The sequence below is a fragment of the Castor canadensis genome, chromosome 2 (genome assembly GCF_047511655.1).
Source record: "Castor canadensis chromosome 2, mCasCan1.hap1v2, whole genome shotgun sequence".
In the NCBI taxonomy this organism is placed as follows: Eukaryota; Metazoa; Chordata; class Mammalia; order Rodentia; family Castoridae; genus Castor; species Castor canadensis.
Window position 1 is genome coordinate 125,206,307 of NC_133387.1, and position 21,946 is coordinate 125,228,252.

Sequence of the window (21,946 nt, forward strand, 5' to 3'; positions counted from 1 at the left end):
TCAATGTAGGTTTGAAGTCTACTTTGTCCAATATAAGTATTGCTACTCCTGCCTTTTTTGGTGACCATTTGCTTGGTAAATCTTCCGGCCTTCCATCCTCAGCCTATGCTTATTTCTGTCAGTGAGATGGACCTCCTGTAAGCAGCAAATTGTTGAATCTTCCTTTTTTAATCCATCTCATCAAACAGTGCCTATTGATGAGGGAATTAAGTCCATTAACATTAAGCGTTAGTTCTGATAGGTATGTGGTGATTCCTGTCATTTAGTTGTCTTAGTTGTTTGAAGGTTTGATTGTGTGTACCTAAGTTGAGGTTACTCTCTACTTTCTTGCTTTTTCTTTTCATGTAGTTTGGTGCTGCCTGCTCTTTCATGGTTATGTTGGGTTTCACTTTCTGTGGCAGAATCCCTTGAAGAATCTTTTGTAGTGGTGGCTTTGTGGTCATATATTGTTTTAGTTTCTGCTTATCATGGAGGGCTTTTATTGATCCACCTATTTTGAATGATAGTTTTGCTAGGTAGAGTATCCTAGGTTTGAAGTTATTTTCATTCAGTGCCTGGAAGATCTCACCCCAAGCTCTTCTTGCTTTTAAAGTTTCTGATTGGCTATCTGAGGCTCTGGCTCACCCTCCCACTGCTGTCAGCCTGCTGTTGCTGGAGTCTTTATTTATGCAGATCTCAGGAGTGAGTTTAACACTCACCTAGCCCCTCAGGCTTTGTTTACTTAGAATTCTCCTGGGCATGACTGCCACTGCTACAAGCTTTCCCCTTCCTAATAACACTGAGGGAAGTGACACTGCACCCGCTTTCTCAGGCTGGCATGTTTATTTACAGTTCACATAAAAGTGGGCCTTCTCCCCCTCCTGTGGAGTTTTCCTCCCACTGCCACTTTTACAAGCTTTCCCGCTCCTGGTTGTTTGATGTGTGCCGCCGCTCCTACCTTCTCCAGCTGGCTTGTTTATTTACAGTTCCATAGGGGGACTTTCCCTCCCTCCCCCTTTGGCGCTCAGGGCACCTCACACTCTTTGCTATGTGTCTTTTTTGTTATTGCTTACTATTCAGTTTCTCTTTTTTCCCTGGGTTGGGGTTGGTCTCTCCAGGGGGCTATGCTGATCTGGCCCAGGGTTGTCTGTAGGAGTACCATGTGCCACTTAGCTCACCTTGTGGTCTGCATCATCCCAAGCAGTCTGGGCACTGGAATCTGGTTGTGGTGCAGGAGCCCTCCTGGTTTCTCCATTTAACGTGAAGTGGAGATGCGATGCGTGGGCTAGGGGTGTGAAGGAGTCAAAGATTTGCCTCTTCTTGGTGGTTTTTTTTTTTTCATTTTTCTTTTATTATTCATATGTGCATACAAGGCTTGGTTTATTTCTCCCCCCTGCCCCCACCCCCTCCCTTACCACCCACTCCACCCCCTCCTGCTCCCCCCCTCAATACCCAGCAGAAACTATTTTGCCCTTATCTCTAATTTTGTTGTAGAGAGAGTATAAGCAATAATAGGAAGGAACAAGGGGTTTTGCTGGTTGAGATAAGGATAGCTATACAGGGCATTGACTCACATTGATTTCCTGTGCATGGGTGTTACCTTCTAAGTTAATTCTTTGTAATCTAACCTTTTCTCTAGTTCCTGGTCCCCTTTTCCTATTGGCCTCAGTTGCTTTAAGGTATCTGCTTTAGTTTCTCTGCATTAAGGGCAACAAATGCTAGCTAGTTTTTTAGGTGTCTTACCTATCCTCACCCCTCCCTTGTGTGCTCTCGCTTATAATGGATTAAGAAAATGTGGTATCTATACACTTGGTGGTTTTTCCTGTAATGTGTATCTCCAGCATCTCTCCAAGATTTTACTTTAGGAAGCATGCTTTCTGCTTCCTCCCTCTAGCTGCCATCTTGGAATCTCCCCTCATTCATCTGTTTGTTTGTATGCTATTTGAGCTCATTTTTTGTTTATTCACATCCTCTTTGAGATCAGACACTATCTTCTGTGTTTCTTCTTTTAACTCATTAATCATTTTTACTATTGATTTTTTGAATTAATTATATGCTATTTCTTTCTCTGTGCAGTTGTTTATATCCTTAGTGATGGAGTTAGCTTTTGGGGATGGTGGTTGCTTTGATGTTTCACTCTGCATTGAGATTTACATATCTGGAGTTGTTTTTGGTTAGGGTTTTAATCTCTTGTTCCCCTGAGGTTGGAGTTTTCAGTTCTTCCTCCTGGAGTTCCAGCACTTTTCCTCAGAAAGGGGTATGCTAGAAATGTTACCTCTTGGAGGGTTTTTGTCATGGTACAGATTACCTCTTAGTGAGGGAACTGGGGTTCCTGCTCTTTGGTGGGGGAGTGGTGACTCCCCTATGGTCACAGTTGGGAATACTGGGTCTCTGTGCACTGTGAGAGGCAGTTCTACTAGCACCTGCATAGTAGCAGATTGCCACTCCATGGAGGAACTGGAATTCCAGCTCTTAGACTGGAGAGATGGAACTCTCTTGTAGGAAGGTGCACTGGGAAGTGCTGGACCTCTGTGCTCCTTGGGAAGCAGGTCTTCTGGGCCCACCTAGAGAGTAGCAGGTAACATATTTCCTCCTTTCAGTGGGGAATCCAGCATTCTTTCTCTTTAAAGTGGGAGTGGGGATTCACCCACTGTCAGGCACAGTGGGAAATGCTGGGCTTCTGTGCACTTTGGTGGGCAGGCCTCCTGACAGCTGCAGAGTAGTGGATGGCCACTTAGTGGAGGAGGTGGGATTCTAGCTTTTAAACAGGGGAGACTGGACTCTCCTGCAGGCAGGCAAGATGGAAACTGCTGGGTCTTTGTGCTTTTGGGGGTTGTAGACCTTCTGGTGCTGCCCACAGAGCAGCAGGTTGTAATTTTCCTCCCTTTGGTGGGGAATCTGGCATTCTTGATTTTTAATGTGGGAATGAGGGCTTTCCCACTGTCATGCACAGTGGGGAGTGCTGGGTCTCTGAGCACATTGGGGATGTAGGCCTTCAGGTGCCATCCACTGAGTAGCAGTTTCCAGTTTTCCCTCTGTGGAGATATTTGTTTTCTTGCTCTTTAATGGAGAAATGGGTTCTCTTTCATGGTCAGGCATGGTGGAAAGCACTGAGCCTTTTAGCCTTTGGGAAAGCAGGTCTCCTGGTACTCACAGAGTGGCAGATTACCACTCAGTGGAGGAACTGGGTTCCTGTTCTTGGACAGAGCAGTAGGGACTCTCCCAAGGAAGGGCTTACTGGTGAGTACTGAGCCTCTATGCTCTGTGGACAGGGAAACCCCCTGGAGCCGAGGGTTCATTTTTATGATGTATGTATGTATGTATGTGTATATGTATATATTATTTGTATAGGGCTTCAGTATGCAGTCCTGGTTGGCACTGAACTTGAAATCCTCCAACTTCAGCTTTCCCCATACTGAGATTACTGGTCTGTTCTACCACACCTGGTATTTTCTGATCTTTCCAAGGATGGAACTCACATTTATTTCTTCTCCTTGTGTAAGGAGGTTGACCTAGAGTTTTGTTTTTGCTACTGTGCTACCCTGAAATTCAAGATCATATATGCATATTTAACATAATATAAGACAAGATAATGTTCTCTAGTTCCACCCATGTTGTTACAAGTGACTGAAGATCATTTTGCTACATGAAATGAGCCAGCACACAAAGAGAAGTGCTGCATGGTCTTACTCAGTAAAAAAGTTGACCTCATAAAGTTGTGAGGAAGCCAGAAAGAGTAAGTTGGAGAGTGGGATGAAAACAGGAAGATCAATGAGTACTTGGTTACTGTTAAATAGGAAAGAGATGTTCTTGAGTAATGGATGCTGATGGCTCATACCTGTGATCCTAGCTACTTGGAAGACAGATCAAGAGGAATATGGTTTTAGGCCAGCCCAGACAAAAAAGTTTGCAAGACACCATCTCAACGGAAAAAGTTGGGTGGGGCAGCATCCTAGCAAGGACAGGATCTTAGAATAAGAGGATCAAGGTCCTGGCTGGCCAGGACAAAAAGCAAAACTATCTCCAAAATAACCCAAACAAAAAGGGTTGGAGTTGTGTTTCAAGTTGCAAAGTGCCTGCAAAATAAGCGAGAATTCCTGAGTTCAAACCCCAGCACCACCCAAAAAATTGTGTGCTAATGAAACAGAGGATGAATACAGATGATGATAATCTTTTTTATATTTTAAAAAGCTAAGAAATAAATGTTTGAAGAGATAGATATGTTTGCTTTAACTTAAACATTGTATCATATGTAATGTATGAAAACATCACATATTAACCCTAAATAGGAATAATTTTGTGTTCATATGTATCAGTTAAAATTTTAAATTCAAATATCATATATTCTTCATGAATATGTTGAATAATATTGTGACATTTCTATAATTGAAGGAGGTTTGTTATAAAGGGAAATATGAAAAAGAAAAATATGAGAAAGTCCTCAGTTGCTAAATGACTACCTTTTAATATCTATGCATTTTAGGATAAAAATATTTGCCTGAGATTTATGTGACAATAACAAACTTCCTTCATCATGTAGTAGTTGTGTGACTAATTTAATGCATACATTGCATGTTTTTTAAACTCACTTTAAATCTTGTTTCCTTGCATATTCTTTTGATGAAATATTTTATGATTATAGCTGCATGCATTATTCTTCACACTTTAAAAATATATTCTATTTGAGTTGAATATTATTGTGGTCATCATTTTAGTAATGCTAAAGAGGATTTAAAATGTATTAGGACAGTGTTTTAAAGGTGTGATCATAAAATAAATATTTAAAGTACTTCTTGAAAATGAGAAAAGGTCCCTTTACCATAAGGACCTTTATTTCCTTTATTTCCCCTAATTAACAGGGAAAGTTCTTGGCTGCCCTGGGAAAACCACAATTACCACAGGCAATAATTTCTCAGTCAGGCAACCCCAGACAGCTGCAGTGTCATCTGGTCACTCTCGTGTGTAATCTGTATCACCTGCCTCTCATATTGCTTTTTATGTGCATCTGTATTGATCTCATGTTAGATCCATGTGATCTTGTGAAACTATTTCCATTTGAATCTTTAATGATGCTATTTTCTTAGTGCCCTTGGCAAAACAGGTAGGTGAGAAGGACAGACATAAAATTATAATGAGTGGGTCAGTGGGTCAGTGAGCCCAGTATTCTGTGCTCTGGGAAACGAGATATGTTTTTCTCAACTCAGTGTGATGCAACAGAAGTGCAGCAGTTTTTTTGGGTGTGCTAGGGAAGAGGGTTGGACAGATGTCAGGCACTCTCCATTAGTGTATGGGCAGTTAAGATTAGATGCAGGAAAATGTGAACATTCTAGCCCTCAAGGAATGAGAACAGAAGTGTTTCTTTCTTTCTCTCATTCTCTCCCTCTCTCTCCCTCTCTCTCTCTCTCTCTCTCTCTCTCTCTCTCTCTCTCTCTCTCTCTCTCTCTCTCTCTCCCTCTCTCCTGACATTCCACATTCCACTTCTTAGCCCTTGTTAATCTCATGGTTAGAGTTCTTTTTTATTATTTCAAACTTCCAGCTGTTAAGCATTGCTAATTGTCACAGCAGGATGACATACATGTTCTCTGAAATCTTTGTCATCAGCCTCTAATGGGGGACTTTTCATTTATTCATTCTTTAGCAACTCATCATGTTCCTTAATTTCAGAGAACAGATTGAGTGTGTTCAAGGTAGTATGGTTGTAGATGTGTCCCTTAGCCTATAATGTGTACCTATAATAAGCCAACCAACAAGCCCATTTGCAATGTATAAATGCATGTAAACTGGTGTCTCAATTTTCTTATGTTATTTCTCTTTTCCCTTACCATGTCACTTTGTCATCCCCAAATCTCTCTTCTCCTTCCCTTTGTTGTTACACCCATTCCTTCACCTTGACATGTTCTAGTCTTGTCCTCTCAAGTCCACCACAGTTGTCTTTCTGCCTCCAACTGATCTGCCTTTACTTCCTTCCTTTCACATTATCAATGTAGATATTTTCTATAGTTACATCTTTGATTTTTAATGTTTTTCTCTGTACTCTTACTCACTTTTATGCTTTCAGTTATTATTTTTATATGGATTGCTATACAGTTTTATCTTGGCTCTGTATTTCCTTTAACATATCCTATCTTGTACATCCATCTAGATATCTCAGTATTATCCAAAACTGCATGTGCTTAAAATACATATGATCAATTATTTTCCCTATTTGCACAAATTCTATGTTCAAATTCCATATTTCTAAAATTGTACCTCCTATTTTCCTGTGTACTTACCCTAAAATCGTAATGTCATCATTGATTTTGCTCTCCTTCATATTCCCCCTAACATCAGTCATCAATTCCTTTGGGTTTCCCCTTCTCATTATTTGTACTTTCTCCATCTATGGTCTTATAGCTGAAACTATAGTCTTAATGCATTTGCATAACCTGTCAACTCTGATCATAATCATCATACTTATCAAAGGACTCCTCTGTGTACAATCCCTTTACAGTCCTTTTGAACAGTACCCCTCTCTCTCTACAGACACTTTGGAGAGAACCCCCTCTCTTCACACAGAAGATCTGTGTGGATCATCACACAGACTGACCATTTCCCTTAGTAACTGCCTTCATTACTCATCTCTTGCCCCTAAACCTTCATTAACTTCATAAATTTGTTTTAAAAATTCTTACACATCATAGAAAAGTTAGGCAAAAATGAATCTCAATCATCTTATTTTCTGTTCTCCAAAATAATTTCTGTGCTGTAGACAATCATCTAGTTCATCATTAACCCTATGTACATCAAACTTATCTGTTTCTAAAAATATTTTACCAACTCTTACATGACTTCTTCAGACCTTATATTTACAAATTATAATACCACCTTTGATGGCTATCAATCAAATGTTATATCACTACACTGCCTTCTCTAATCACTAGCGTTACTTCTTTCCATTCTGCTAGTATTTTTGATGGCCTGCTCCACACATCTGATGTGTATTTATTTGCTGGATAAGGATCAGCTTAGTATAACATTTTTCTTCCTTGACATCTGACACATAATCTTAAAATCTATTTTAGATGAATAAAGTAAATCAGTGAGAAGGTAAGAATGGAAGTCTCACATGACTAGAATTTGGTCTTGAATTACCATCTGATTTTCTTATATACATAAATTACCTCTGACTTGTGAAATTTGACTTGAGGTTAAAATTGAAGAACTCTAGTCATAACGAAAGCAGTTTGGATAGGAATAAAAGAAATTTTAAAAAAGAAAGCAGCTTGGGAAGAAGGCTGTTTTTCTGAGCGTCACGTATTGTATAATTTGGCTTTCTTGCTTTGGAAGGCAATGGAAAAGTTTACATTGGATCAGTAAAGACTTCAGAAATCTTTAAGGCATCTTGTGTCATTCCTAATGACAGAAAATATCCAATGTTCTAACCAGTTATAAAAGATATCTTCTTTTCAGGTGAGGAAAATAATTTCATGGCTTTAAATTGGGAAGCTTATCATTGTGGAAGGGATACAGCCTGGTCTCAGCACCAGTCTTCTTCCTGTATTCCTTAGACCATCTTTGATTAGTGTCTATACCTAGGAGCAAAATTGTTTTTGTGGGGAAATATTCTTAAGTTATTAGAAGAAGGTGTAGATATAAAAGTCTCACCTAAAACTAGTTCTAGTTTCTAAAACTTTAGAATAGTGAAAGATTAGAGAAATCAAATTTGAGGAATAATAATTTTCTATACTTGAAAGTAACTTACGAACATAGTCATACACACGTATAGGTGTGTAAATTGGTAATTTGTATCTATATATCATTTGCCATATATTGTGATATATACTGAGTTTCATGCTTACATATATCATTTATTTCTTAGATTTTGCAAGGGAGGCAGGATCTCCATTTTAACAATGAAATGTTTGTAGAGGTCTCTCAACTTTTTTTATGGCCATGTAGCAAGGGAGTGATGGAAACTAGATTAGAAAAAACAGTCCTGGCAGGTCTCAACCCCAAGTTATTAAGATTTCTACTACAATATATGAAATCCAATCTGAATCTTTTATTTTTAGGATTGAAGGAAGGTAGATGAAAATTCAGAAATGGTTTCTGGACTTCTGAGCATCAGCTTACAGGTATGTGAGGAGTCCACAGCCTTTGGAAATGACTGTAGTGGCCATCAGTAGCCAAAGCTGACTGGACAGAGAGCCCTCTTGGAGTGGTAACAAGTTCAAGGAAAACACACACTGGGGAGGATGTCATTGTCGCTTATCTTTCTCCTGACCAGTGTATGCTAGGCTTCTCAAGTCAAAATAAAAGTTATACTTTTTACAGTGATTACATGTGTACATAATATTGCACAATTTAAAGGCAGTCTTCACATTTATTTGCAGCAGTAATTTTTACAGACTCTCTGAGTCAAACAGGACAGGAAGTAGAAACATCTGCCTCTTTTTCTCCTTCTTTTAAATATAACTCAGTATCAAAGTCAACAGTCCTGAGTCAGTGCATTAAAGGTGAGAGAGGTTGATCTTATTCGCGTTGTCTTTCACGACCCTGTGTTCTCAAAAACCAAGACTACCGTATGCAATACTTTCAGAATATTGTTCAGCTCTTTCTCTTTTCTGTGTAGGCCCCCTTTATCCCATGTTTTCTTTATCATTGTGCATATCTTTCCTCATTTCCTCACCTTTCATATTTATAATCTTAATTATGTTCTCTTTTATCCCTACTGCACTCAAATTACTTCATAGACTTAAAGATGTTGAATTCTGGTTCAACATCATGTAGGTTTGGGAATTAAGTGCTATCTTATCCACAGCAAGAAATATATTGGATGGTCTCATTGGGAGATCATTAGTCATGACTGCTATAAGTTATTAAATGAAACATTTTCTTATGCATATTGAACATATTGCATAATATGATGTATAGGATGGAACCAGGAATAAAAATGTCACTGAATTGAAGGCATATTCTTCCTTACATAGTGGAGTTATTAATCAAGAACTATCTTTTTAGTTTTTACATGTACCTGGGTGCATAAATCAGTTATATACACTGAAATAATTATATTTACTATCCCAAGATCTTTTCAAATTGTATGAGTCAAGATGACTTCCACACATGTTATATCTCCTCCTTCTTTTATTTATTTCTCACTAATTCTTAAAAAGTCAGACCAAATGGTTTTGTGCCTGGCATAACCGTCCTTACCTGCTCTTGATGCACCCCTATCTTCTGTCTCTGAATGCCTGTTGTACTTTCTCCCAAATCTCACCAAATATTGATCATGTTATTCATTTGACATGTATTATTCTCATATTAGATTGCACTTGCTATGTGCATCATTTATGACTTTTTCAACTGTTTCCTTGGTTTTTGATTTATAAGAGTCAGATAAAGAGCTAATCATTAAGAATGAGAGTCATCAGTAAATGTATAAGAAGTCACAGTTATTTTAATTGACTCTTGAAGTTATTAAAACTTAGGAAGACACAAAGGATGGACTCCTTAGAAACATGATTTTAAGAGTTTAAGAGTTTTAGTGAATGATCATGTAACCAAAAGATATGGATAATTAGTATACAAATCATGGTAGCAATGAACAATCACTTTCACAAATTAATTTACTGTTGTACAGATAAACGATTTTAAAGTACACAAACATTTAATGTAATATTCATTTTCTGTTAAGTTGCTATACAATTTAATATTAATATTGGATACTTTGTATGATGTCTTTTGTTAGTGTTGGTAGTTATGAACAAAAACAAAGTTTTCATGTTTCTACTTGATTATTTGTTCGTTTTACTTTATTATGGTTTACCATTCTGGAATTGGCCTCATTCCCATTTGGCTAATTGTGTGAGTTTTGGAGATTCAGTTTTCTCTCTGGGTCTCATGTTTTTCATATGAATAGTAATCAACTTGGAAAACAAAGTCTATTTACCCATGAATACTTTCATCTAATCACACTGGGGATACATGTTTCTTGACCAAGGCCTTAGATCTACTTTCAACAATGACTGGAATTTCCAGCTCCCCCTCACAGACCTGATCCCCTGCCCATGCACCCTACTCAAGCAAGCAGTACCTGTAGCAGCTTTTGCTCCCCAGGCCATAGTTTTCTCATCAAAAAAGATATACACATTGAAACTATGGGCTATTAGATCAGGAAGTGATGGTGCAGTCACAACACTGTCTGTAAGAAGAGAGACCCATACCAGTGGTGATGACCAAGAAATGGAGTCAGAACACAATGTGTGCCTCTGTGCATTTTTGGATCTTTTATGAAAGATAGCTTCAGACAAATAGCCTTTTGTGTAAGGAGGTCTGCAACTGTAACTGCAAATGTGTAGAATATCACTAGAACTGTTTTATTTGTACTTCAGCAGCTTCTAAAATAATTTACTTTTACTAAGGGCTTGCAGGAGCTAGTTTCTTTCTTTTTTTTGTGCAGTACTGGGGCTTGAACTCAAGGCCTACACCTTCAGCCACTGTACCAGCCCTTTTCTTTGCAGGGTGTTTTTGAGATAGGGGCTCATCAACTATTTTCCTGGGCTGGCTTTGAACTACAGTCCTCTTATTTCTGCTTCCCATGTAGATAGGATTACAGGTGTGTGCCACCAGTATCTGGCTAGGAGCTACTTTCTACTACAGGAAAATGACTAAGGTTTGTACTGTTATGACACAGAGAAACAAAACATTGCCTCTGCCCGCCCCCACACATCGCACAAAACTAAAACATGCATTAGAGGACTTAGTGTCCACTATCACATTTGGCATTTTTTATTTAAAACCAGTAGTGCATCTCATATACTTTAAAAGTATCTTACTAGTTATGATCCTTTCATTTTAAAATTATAAATTAAAAGTATAAAATCCCCAATTCTCTTGAGGATAAAATACCAGTATCTGAATAGATTTTAGACAAAGTAAGCATAATAACATCAGATATAGAATAATTTATCACATAAGAGGTATTGAACACATCACAGAATGGAATGCCAATGAATTTAAAAGCTAGCACCAAGTAGAGGCTAAGGCAGTGATGAATTAACCTGTAATGTCTCAACTATTAAAAGTGCTGGTCCTCAGTATCTTCATGTGTGTAGACAGATAACTACAGACCTATCTTCATCCTCTTTGGGCTCTTCAGACATGTTGCCTTAGCAGAAATTCTGATGAAATTCCCCCAAAATACATTTAATTTTGTCTGGTGAAGGTCTTGCATGACAGGTGATATACTATCCTTATGAAGTCATTACAAGGTGGGAAGCCATTAGGGCTTCATAATTATGAAAGATTGTGGAGAAGCTGAGGCACCAGATAGCTGTGATCATGAGAAACCATTACGGAGAACAGGTTTTTTTTTATAAAGTGAAAATCCACATACTTCCCCTGTTCAACTGCAGATGACGGCTCACATATTTTCATACACTTTTTTCAGTCTTAATGTATGAACTATATCAATTTAGTATGAAATCATGTCTCAGAAACCCCTTATTACAAATGGTGACCCATCTGTTAATAGTGATTTTTTTCGTATCTCTGCAATCTGTCAGAGAAATGTGAGTGCCATCAGGAGAGGGAAGGAGGTTATGAGAATATGCATGAATGCAACATGGAATATGGTGGCATTGAGTAGTAGTCAGTGGAACAGGTGGCTTAAGTACCTGAGGAATGTCATGGATATTATGAACCTTTTGGTATTGTCTAATTTGGCAATTTGAGAACAGAACATTATTTTGAGAGTATCTTATTGCAGCCCACACATTGTAATGATATGCTGATTTTTGTATAACTGAACAAATGGGTAATTGTACACTGATTCTTAATAAAAACATTGCAACTTTATTTTAGCACATACTATCATAATTTTCACAATATTGACCATAATCACATTTTCCTCCTCATTTTTCTTACTTCTCATAACTTTAGCTACAGCCTACTTGGCTGGGTCAATGGATAGAGGGAATCACTCAGTGGTGTCTGAGTTTGTGTTTCTGGGACTCACGCACTCTTGGGAAATCCAGCTCCTGGTTCTGGTGTTCTCCTCTGTGCTCTATGTGGCAAGTGTGACTGGAAACACCCTCATTGTGTTTTCTGTGACCTTTGACCCTCACTTACACTCCCCCATGTACTTCTTGCTGGCCGGTCTCTCCTTCATTGACTTGGGAGCCTGCTCTGTCACCTCCCCCAAGATGATTTGTGATCTTTTCAGAAAGCGCAAAGTGATCTCCTTTGGAGGCTGTGTCACTCAGATCTTCTTCATCCATGTCATAGGTGGTGTGGAGATGGTGCTGCTCATGGCCATGGCCTTTGACAGGTACATGGCCATATGTAAGCCTCTGCATTACCTGACCATCATGAGTTCCCAAGTGTGCATTTTATTTCTAGCTGCTGCCTGGGGCCTTGGCATTATTCACTCACTATTCCAGCTGGCCTTTCTGATTAATTTACCCTTCTGTGGCCCAAATGAACTGGACAGCTTTTACTGTGACCTCCCTCGGCTTCTCAGACTGGCCTGTGCAGATACCTACAAATTACAGTTCATGGTCACTGTTAACAGTGGGTTCATCTGTGTGGGCTCCTTCCTTGTACTTCTCATCTCCTATGTCTTCATCCTGTTCACTGTTTGGAAGCACGCTTCAGGTGGCTCATCCAAGGCTCTCTCCACCCTCTCAGCTCACATCACTGTGGTCATTTTGTTCTTTGGTCCAACTCTGTTTGTTTATACATGGCCACACTCCAATTCACAAATAGACAAGTTTCTTGCTATTTGTGATGCAGTTCTCACTCCTTTTCTGAATCCAGTCATCTACACATTCAGGAATAAAGAGATGAAGGCAGCAATAAAAAGAGTTTGTAAACAGTTACTGATTTTTAGGAGAATCTCATAAATGCTATAATGAAATCTTCTCATTAACCATAATGCAGCTTTAGAATTTTGACTTCAAATATTGATTGGAATATTATTAGATCTATATTTCACATGTGAAATTACCTATTTCTTGTGAAGAAAGTTGTGAATTCTGTACATCTCTTTATATTTATCCATTTTAATTTCTTTCAGCAATGTTTTGCAGTTTCAATAACCAGATTTTGTATATTTTTGCATATATTTCTGTGTATTTAATATTTTGGTGTGCTGTTAATTGGGCTTTGTTTAGTTTGTAATTGCTGATTGAGTGTATATAGAAGTATAATAGATTTTTATTGTCATTGCATTCTGCAAACTTGCAAAACTTGTTTAAAAGTAGATGATCATCCAGTAGATGATGCAGGATTTTATTTACAGATGATCATGTGTTCAATGAATTAAGATACTTTTAATATTCTAGTATGGATTCATTTTAGTTGCCTTACTGTACTTGCTATATCACTGAATAGAAGTGGTTACGCCAGACATACTTGACTTGTTCTTGTTCTCATAAGAAAATTATTAAATCTTTGATCAGTAAATATGAAGATAACTGTAATTTTTTTATAAGTACTCTTTTTTTCAGTATTGAGAATTGGACCCAGACCTCCTGAGTGGTAAACAACTTTCTGCTACTGAGATAAATCTCTAGCCATTTAAGAAATTTTAGTTTAAGACAGAGTCTTTCTAAGCTTCTCAGGCTGAACTTGACATTTTGATCCTCCCACCTCAGCCTCTTGAGTAGCTGGGATTACAGGCAAATGCCACCATACACTACATAAGTATTCTTTTATTTATTTTTTATTTTTTCTGCTGTTTTTATTTTTTAAATTTTTCCTTCTTTCTTCTATTTTATCCTTTTTTACACCTACTTACATGTATATAAATTGTTTGTGCCACCTCCTCCTCCTTGCCCCACACCCCTCTTCTGCCCTCTTCTCCAATTTTGTTAAAGAGAAAACATAGGTAATAAGAAAGACATAGCATTTTTGCTAGTTTGAGATAAAGATAGCTATACAGAGAGGTTCCTAGCATTGCTTCCATGCATTTGTTTATTGAAACCCACATTGGTTCATCTCTCCCAGAGCTCTTCACTACTTCTTAGTCCCCTTCCCACAGTGGCCTCTGCCATTTTAAGATTACTTTATTCACTCATCTACAGTGAGCACATTAACCACATTCAGGTTTTAGATTTCCTTCCCTTTCCCTATTCCTCCTGTGCATGTTCTCCCCTTAGTGTGTGACTCGTGTGCAATAATATTACTGCATTTGTTTTAGGTCTACAATCTGCATAAGAGGGAAAACAAGCAATTTTTGGCTTTGAGCCTGACTAACTTCTCTTAACATGATGTTTTCCAGTTCCATACATTTAGTTGTGAATGACAAAATTTCATTCTTCTTTCTGGCTGAGTAAAATTCCATTGTGTATAAATACCACATTTTCTTAATCCATTCATCGGTAGTGGGCCATCCTGATTGTTTCCTAACTTGGCTATTGTGAATAGTATAAGCACTCTTTCATAGGTTAAGGGACTTTTTTATTCACAGTTTCACAGAAAAAAATTTTTAATCCAGAGTGAATTCTGGGTTTTATTAAAATTTTTTGTTTTACTATCAGAATTATGCTGGGGGTTTTTTAAGAGTGAGTTGGAAAGTATTTTATCCTTTTAAATTTTCTGCTACAATCTTATAGGACAGATATGATTTCTTCCTTAAAAGGAGAAGTCTTAAATATGTCCCCTCGCATTATCCTTAAGTAAATCTAGATAAAAGTAATGGAGAAACTTTGATACATACAGAATGTCTCCTGGTAGTGTCTTCTGGGTGCTTGGTTATTTTAATGAATATGAGGGCTTGAATTGGGTAGAATAATGCCATGCTACCATGGTTGAGAGGTGTGTAAGAATGCTTTACGAAAGAGAGAACAGTATTGCTGTGGAGCTCTGACTGATGGGATAACATTTTTGGGAAATGACAAAACAAATACTGAAGAATATTAATAATCAACAAATATAACCCTTTTTTACATAAGTAGTATTTTAACTGGGAGCATGAAAGCCAGAGCTATTCTTATTTTTGCCAGAGATCCAGAGATGTTAGGTGTCTTTTTTCAAGATGCTGGCAACTGAACCTAGGGACTTGTATATGCAGAGATGTAAGAAGTCTTACAATGTGAAAGACAGGTTAATAAAACAAGTTAATTATCCTGTAGTAATTATCGGCAGTACAGAAAATCATTCTGGACCATCTATAAAAGGTTTACAAGTTTTTCTTTATCAATCAGCTGGTCAAAGATGCTCACAATAAGGTTCTAGGTGCAAATAGCAAGAGAACATAGCATGATAGGAGTAGGAACCATTGGCATTTAGATCACATGAATACAACACTTTTATCATCAAGATCTGCTCAAGATATGAGCCAGGGAAAGGAGATGGTGGCAAGATAGAAGTACCTTTTGCATGACTCTGTGATTGCTAAGAGTAAGGACAGAAAGAGAGAAACTATATTCTGAGGAGAGAAAGAGAGGGAGCTGTCTCAGAATCAAGAAAGACAACAAATAGAATGGCAACTCAGAAAAAAACATGAAGCAGTCTGGAACACCAACCCCAGCTCCATAGTTGGACAAGAACATGGTACCAGAAGCACAACATAAGCCCAGAGAGTGAAAAGATAAACAAGATTGGCAAACCATTAGCCAAACTAACTAAAAGAAAGAGAGAAGACCCAAATTAATAAAACAATAGATAAAAGGGTACATTACAACAGATACCAATGAAATTCATATGATAATTGGGGGATTTTTTTAAACTTACATTTCTATAAATGGAAAGTGTAGAAAAAATAAATACATTTCTATACACATATATATGATTTATGAATTTAAACCAAGAGGATGTAAACAACTTAAACAGATCTATAATGGGCAGTAAAATTAAAATAGTAATAAAGAACATTTCAGCAAAAAATGAGCCCATAGTGGGACAAGTTTACTGCATAATTCTACCATACATTTAAAGAAGATATAACACTCATGCTCCTAAAATTCATGTTCCTAGAAAAGGAAGAAACACTACTAAACTAATTTATAGAGCCAAGTTTTCCTTGATAGAAAAAACAGACATGGACACAATAAAAAAGAAACTGTAGACCAATATCTTTGATGAATACAGACGCAAAATTTCTTAATAAAATATCAGTAGCACATCAGGAGGTTAGCCTGGCCCAAAAGACCAAAAATCATATGTTCTCCCTCATATGTGGACATTAGATCAAGGGCAAACACAACAATTGGATTGGACTATGAGCACATGATAAAAGCGAGAGCACACAAGGGAGGGGTGAGGATAGGTAAGACACCTAAAAACTAGCTAGCATTTGTTGCCCTTAACGCAGAGAAACTAAAGCAGATACCTTAAAGCAACTGAGGCCAACAGGAAAAGGGGAACAGGAACTAGAGAAAAGGTTAGATCAAAAAGAATTAACCTAGAAGGTAACACCCACGCACAGGAAATCAATGTGAGTCAATGCCCTGTATAGCTATCCTTATCTCAACCAGCAAAAACCCTTGTCCCTTCCTGTTATTGCTTATACTCTCTCTACAACAAAATTAGAAATAAGAGCAAAATAGTTTCTGCTGGGTATTGGGGGAGGAGAGGGAGGGGGCGGAGTGGGTGGTAAGGGAGGGGTGGGGGCAGGGGGAGAAATGAACCAAGCCTTGTATGCACATATGAATAACAAAAGAAAAAGGAAAAAATAAATAAATAAATAAAAACAACCATTTATTTATCTTAAAAAAATAAAATAAAATATCAATAGCACATCAGAAAGATCAAACATCATATTCAAGTTAGTTTTCTTCTAGAAATACAAGGATGGTTCAACATATGCAAAGCAATATGTGCAGTACAGTACATAAATAAAATCAAGGACAAATATCACATGATAATCTCAATAGATACAGAAAGAGCCTTTGAAAAAATTCAACATCCATTCATGACAAAACTACAGAAAAAAAGTAGGAATAGAATGGGCATACATCAATATAATAAAGGGTATATACAAGAGACCTACAGCCAAAATTTTACTAAATGGGGAAAACTAAAATTATTTTATCTAAAATCAGGATTAAGATAAGGGTATCCACTGTCTCCACTCTGTTAAATGTCATTCTTGAATTATTAGCCAGATCAATAAGACAAGAGAAGGAATAAAAGGCACCCAAGTAGGAAAGGAAGAAATTATCCAGACTACCTAAAGTGATCTATACATTTAATGCAATCCTTATCAAAATTCTATAGGAATAAAAACAATCCTGAAATTCATATGGAACTATGTAGCGATTTTGAGAAAAATTACAAAGTTTAGGGCATCACCATACATAACTTCAAAGTACATTACAAAGCCCTAGTTATTAAAACAGCATATACTAGCACAAAAGACACATAAAACAAAGGAACTGAATTGAGAACCCAGAAATAAATCAACACATTTACAGTCAACTAATTTTTAACAAGTGTGCCAAGAATATACATAGTGAAAAAAATAATCTGATCAAAAATGGTGTTGGTATAACTGGATACATATACAAAGAAATGAAATTATATCCATATGTCACACCATGTATATAAAGATTAGCCTAGGACCTGAAATTCTAAAAGTACCAAAACAAAAACAGAAGTAACACTCTCTGACATTGGCTGGGCAATTGTGTTTTGTATATGAACTTCAAAGCAAGGCAACAAAACTCAAAAATGAAAACTGAGAATGCATCAAGTTAGAAAGCCGAACAAGAGAGGAAACAATCAATAGAATGAAGAGGCAAACTACAAAATGAGAAAAATATTCAAAAACAAAACATGTGATAAGAGATAACATCCAAAATATGTTAGAAACTCAAACTACTGAATACTTTGAAAGTAAGAACACTGCAAATAAATATAAGCAAACAAAGAGCTCAATGAAAAAAATGCACACATTATCTGATTAGATATTTCTCAAAAGAAGAAACACAATGGCCAGTGGGTGTATGAAAATATCCTCAAAATCACCAATCACCAGGGAAATGAAAATCAGAACCATAATAGAATATCATCTCACAGCTATTTGAATGGATATCATAAAAATGACAAAAGATTCAAATATTTTCAAAGATGTGGAGAAAATAGAGCCCTTGGACACTCTATATGGGAATTCAAATTAGTACAACTATTATAGAAAATAATATGTAGGTTCCTCAGAAATTTAAAAAGTGAGTTGCCATATGATCCACAATACCACTTCGGGGTACATATCAAAGTTTATGAGATAAGCATACTTAAGTGATATATATTCCCATATTTATTACAGCACTATTCACTCAAAATACAGGATCACATTAAGTCTCCATCCATGGATGAATAGACAAGGAAAATGTGAAATGTAGACTTTGAGAAAGATGGTAGAGTAGAAACTTTCTCTGTCACACTGTGAATGAGAAGAGTCAGGGTCACAATGGACAGAGTTCATTCAGAAGAAAGAGAGGAAGAGCCCAGAGAACTAAGAAAGAGAGACAGGACAGCTGAAAAGTCCAGCAAAACAGAAAGGCAACAGTGTAAATCGGGAAAGAGTTTGCAACCCCAGCCATAGCTCCGTCAGGGGCAGTGGAAGTTGAAGCCTCCAAGGCAATGTAAGCTAGGTGGCCTTTGTGACAAACTGGGATATCTAGTTGTGGAACAAGCTCACACCTCCTGCAAGCCTTAAACGTAGTGTGGGGATTTGTTGAAACAGTGACTCCTCAAGCATGACAGGTTAGCATTGGCCAAGGTGATTTTTCACTCCCCATAGCTTGGAAAGCTGGGATGAGGTGCCATGCTTTTTATTAAAAAAATTTTTTGTTAGGATATGTTCATTATACAGTGTGGGGGAGGATTCAAAATGACGATTCTGATTAGATGTTTATTGCCCATTATTTACATTGCCCCCATTGTAGCTCCCCCACAACCCACTCCCCATCCCACTAAAAGCAATTGCAATGGGTTTCTTAATTCTGCTTCATGTAAGTATATAAAGTCTCCTTCCTTCACCTTTCCGCTCTAACTAGTACTCTCCCACATGCCCTGTACCTGTTTTACAGTCCTGTCTTTCGTTATTAATATTTAAGTTGATGTTCAAATGACTGCCTCATTGTATGCCCACTGTGGATATACTTTACTTTGGTCTGTTCAACCCCTTCAAATCATACTTCCTTACCCCTTTACCTCCTATCCCCATTTTTTTCAACAGTTTTCAATACACATCCTTATATCCTCTGCCTTCACATCTTATGTTATGCAATATTATTATATTCTATAATTTTCCTTCCCTTTCCCTACTTTCCCAAGTTCCATAGAGTAGTTCCATTGTTATAAACATGTTCTACATCTGAGTTTGTATATGATCACGGTTATTTTTGTGTATGTGTTTATCTTTAGTCTATCTTCCACATATGAGAGAAAACATGAAGCTTTTATGTTTCTGATCCTGGCTTACTTCATTTAACATGATGTCATGAGGTTTCATAATGACATAGAGAGAGGGTCTACTGTTTGAGACTGGGAGAGTTTAAAACAAGGAGGAACTACAGCCCAAGGAGTATTGGGACACTTGGACACACTGCTTAGGAGAGAGACATCCACAGAGGTGGTTACAGAATGCAAGAAATTTTAATCGGGGCAAGCAGAGAAATTTAAGCTGCCAGTTCGCTTGGGGAGCAAAGGCACAGTGGTTGGCAGCCACACCTGACCTGGTGAGAGAAAGTTTCATTGCCTGAGGTTCACTTCAGAAACAGAGCAGTGAGCCAAGCAGCTACATGTTAGCTGCTGAGGTTTACAGCCAGTCAGGGATCTCCCTTGGGGACCAGAAAACACCAAACAACTCAGGGAGTCTTGGGACACCTGGTAACAATGTCTGGGAAGGAAACAGACATAAGAGAGGTTTGTGGAGAATGAGTGGGTCTAACATGGACCCACAAAGTTGTTTGAGCAATCAGAAGCTCAGACAGTGAAGGATTTGGTGGTCAGTGTGCCCACCCTTCCTGGTTAGAGCAAGTCATAATGCCTGAGGATCACTGTGGAAATAGACAACTAGGCCCACAGCAGGTGGAGTGCAATGGCTCCAAGAATTGCCTGTCAGCTACAGGCATTTGCTGTAAGCAGGGTTTGAGACCTAACTACTCTGGGAACTTGAAAACTAAGGAACAAATGTGGCTCAGAGAGTCTTGGGACACCCTGACACACGGTCAAGGATGTAGATAGCCATGTGAGAGGGCCATGGAGAGGAAGAGAATTGGATGTGGATTCACTGATTACAAAGCTGGGAGTTCAGACATTGAAGAGCATGAGGATTGGTGACTCTGACTTCTCTAGGGAGGGCAAGACTCAGTTCCTAAAGTTCAGTGTAGAAACATCACCAAGCCTATTTTGGACAGAGAATCCAACTCAGTTTCCAGGGACCATCTGCTAAGTGGGAGCTTGTGCCAGGTGTGACTGAGAACTTTGAGGACAGGATTCTGAGATCAGGTGATGTCCCTTGCCTCCTCCCTTCCATGGGATGACAAACTTGTGGGAGGGGTCTGAAAGAATCAAGACTTCCAGAGCATATGAGTCTCTCAGTTATTCATCACTATTATAAACCCCAGTGCTCTGTTTGTTTCCCCCACTATAAGATGTGTTCAGGGGACATCCTTAGGGTTGCATGTGTGTTTCCCCTGGGAACACATAAAGGGGCCTGTTTAGCAAGTGGAATTTTACCTGGCCCTTAGGCTCAAATCTCTGTGTTGCCAGCAGTGGCTTCCAGTACACAAAGAAAGAAAAGAGAAAATGTACAAAAACTTGAGTGAATTTAAAGAGATTACACATAAACAGATGAACTAAATAAGGATGACAATGCAAGGTATGAAAGAGGAATCCAATAAAGATACAGAGATCCCTGAAAATAATAAACCTAAAATTCTGAAAATGGAAAGCTCAATAAGTCAAATAAAAACCTTAGGGGAAAGTGTCTCCAGTAGATTGGACCAAATTAAAGACAAAATATCAGGGCTGGAAGATGAGGTAGATATATTGGAGCAGTAAGATAAGAAAGAGAAAAAACACTAGGAATGGAACATGCAAGACCACTGAGATATTCCTAAAAGTCCAAACCTTGAAATCATGGGCATAGAGAAAAAGAGAAGAGGTGAAATCTAAAAGTAAAGAAAATATGTTCAATAATGTAATAGAAGAAATTTTCCTAACTCTTTTTTTTTTTTTTTAGTAGTTGCCTGGATTTAATGGTGGAAAATGGAGATAAATTGAGAACAGATAAGAAGGATCTTTTTTTTTTTTTCATTTTTCTTTTATTATTCATATGTGCATACAAGGCTTGGTTCATTTCTCCCCCCTGCCCCCACCCCCTCCCTTACCACCCACTCCACCCCCTCCCGCTCCCCCCCCCCCAATACCCAGCAGAAACTATTTTGCCCTTATCTCTAATTTTGTTGTAGAGAGAGTATAAGCAATAATAGGAAGGAACAAGGGGTTTTGCTGGTTGAGATAAGGATAGCTATACAGGGCATTGACTCACATTGATTTCCTGTGAGTGTGTGTTACCTTCTAGGTTAATTCTTTTTGATCTAACCTTTTCTCTAGTACCTGTTCCCCTTTTCCTATTGGCCTCAGTTGCTTTTAAGGTATCTGCTTTAGTTTCTCTGCATTAAGGGCAACAAATGCTAGCTAGTTTTTTAGGTGTCTTACCTATCCTCACCCCTCCCTTGTGTGCTCTCGCCTAACTCTTGAGTAAGAGAAGCCACATAGTTACAGGAGGCTATTGGGATACCTTGAAGACAGCCTATTATAGCTAAAACATTAAATCTACAGAACAAGGAAAGAAAGAATATTGAAAGCTGCAAGAGAGAAATAAAAAGCCACATATAACAGCAAACCTATCAGAATAACAGAAGATTTAGCAACCAAAAGTAAAAGAAAGGAGATCATGGAATGATGATGTATTTTCAAGTCTTGAAAGAAAATAACTGAAACCAAGATGACTGTATCATGCAAAGATATA

General features: G+C 37.9%; 1 protein-coding gene across 1 annotated transcript; it reads left to right on the plus strand.

The window, feature by feature from the left end:
- Window positions 1–11,924: 11,924 nt before the first annotated feature.
- On the plus strand, window positions 11,925–12,863 carry LOC109673987 (olfactory receptor 4F3/4F16/4F29). The gene has a single exon (XM_020151112.2). It carries the CDS (start codon window positions 11,925–11,927, stop codon window positions 12,861–12,863), a length of 939 nt encoding a protein of 312 aa, XP_020006701.1.
- Window positions 12,864–21,946: the final 9,083 nt, after the last annotated feature.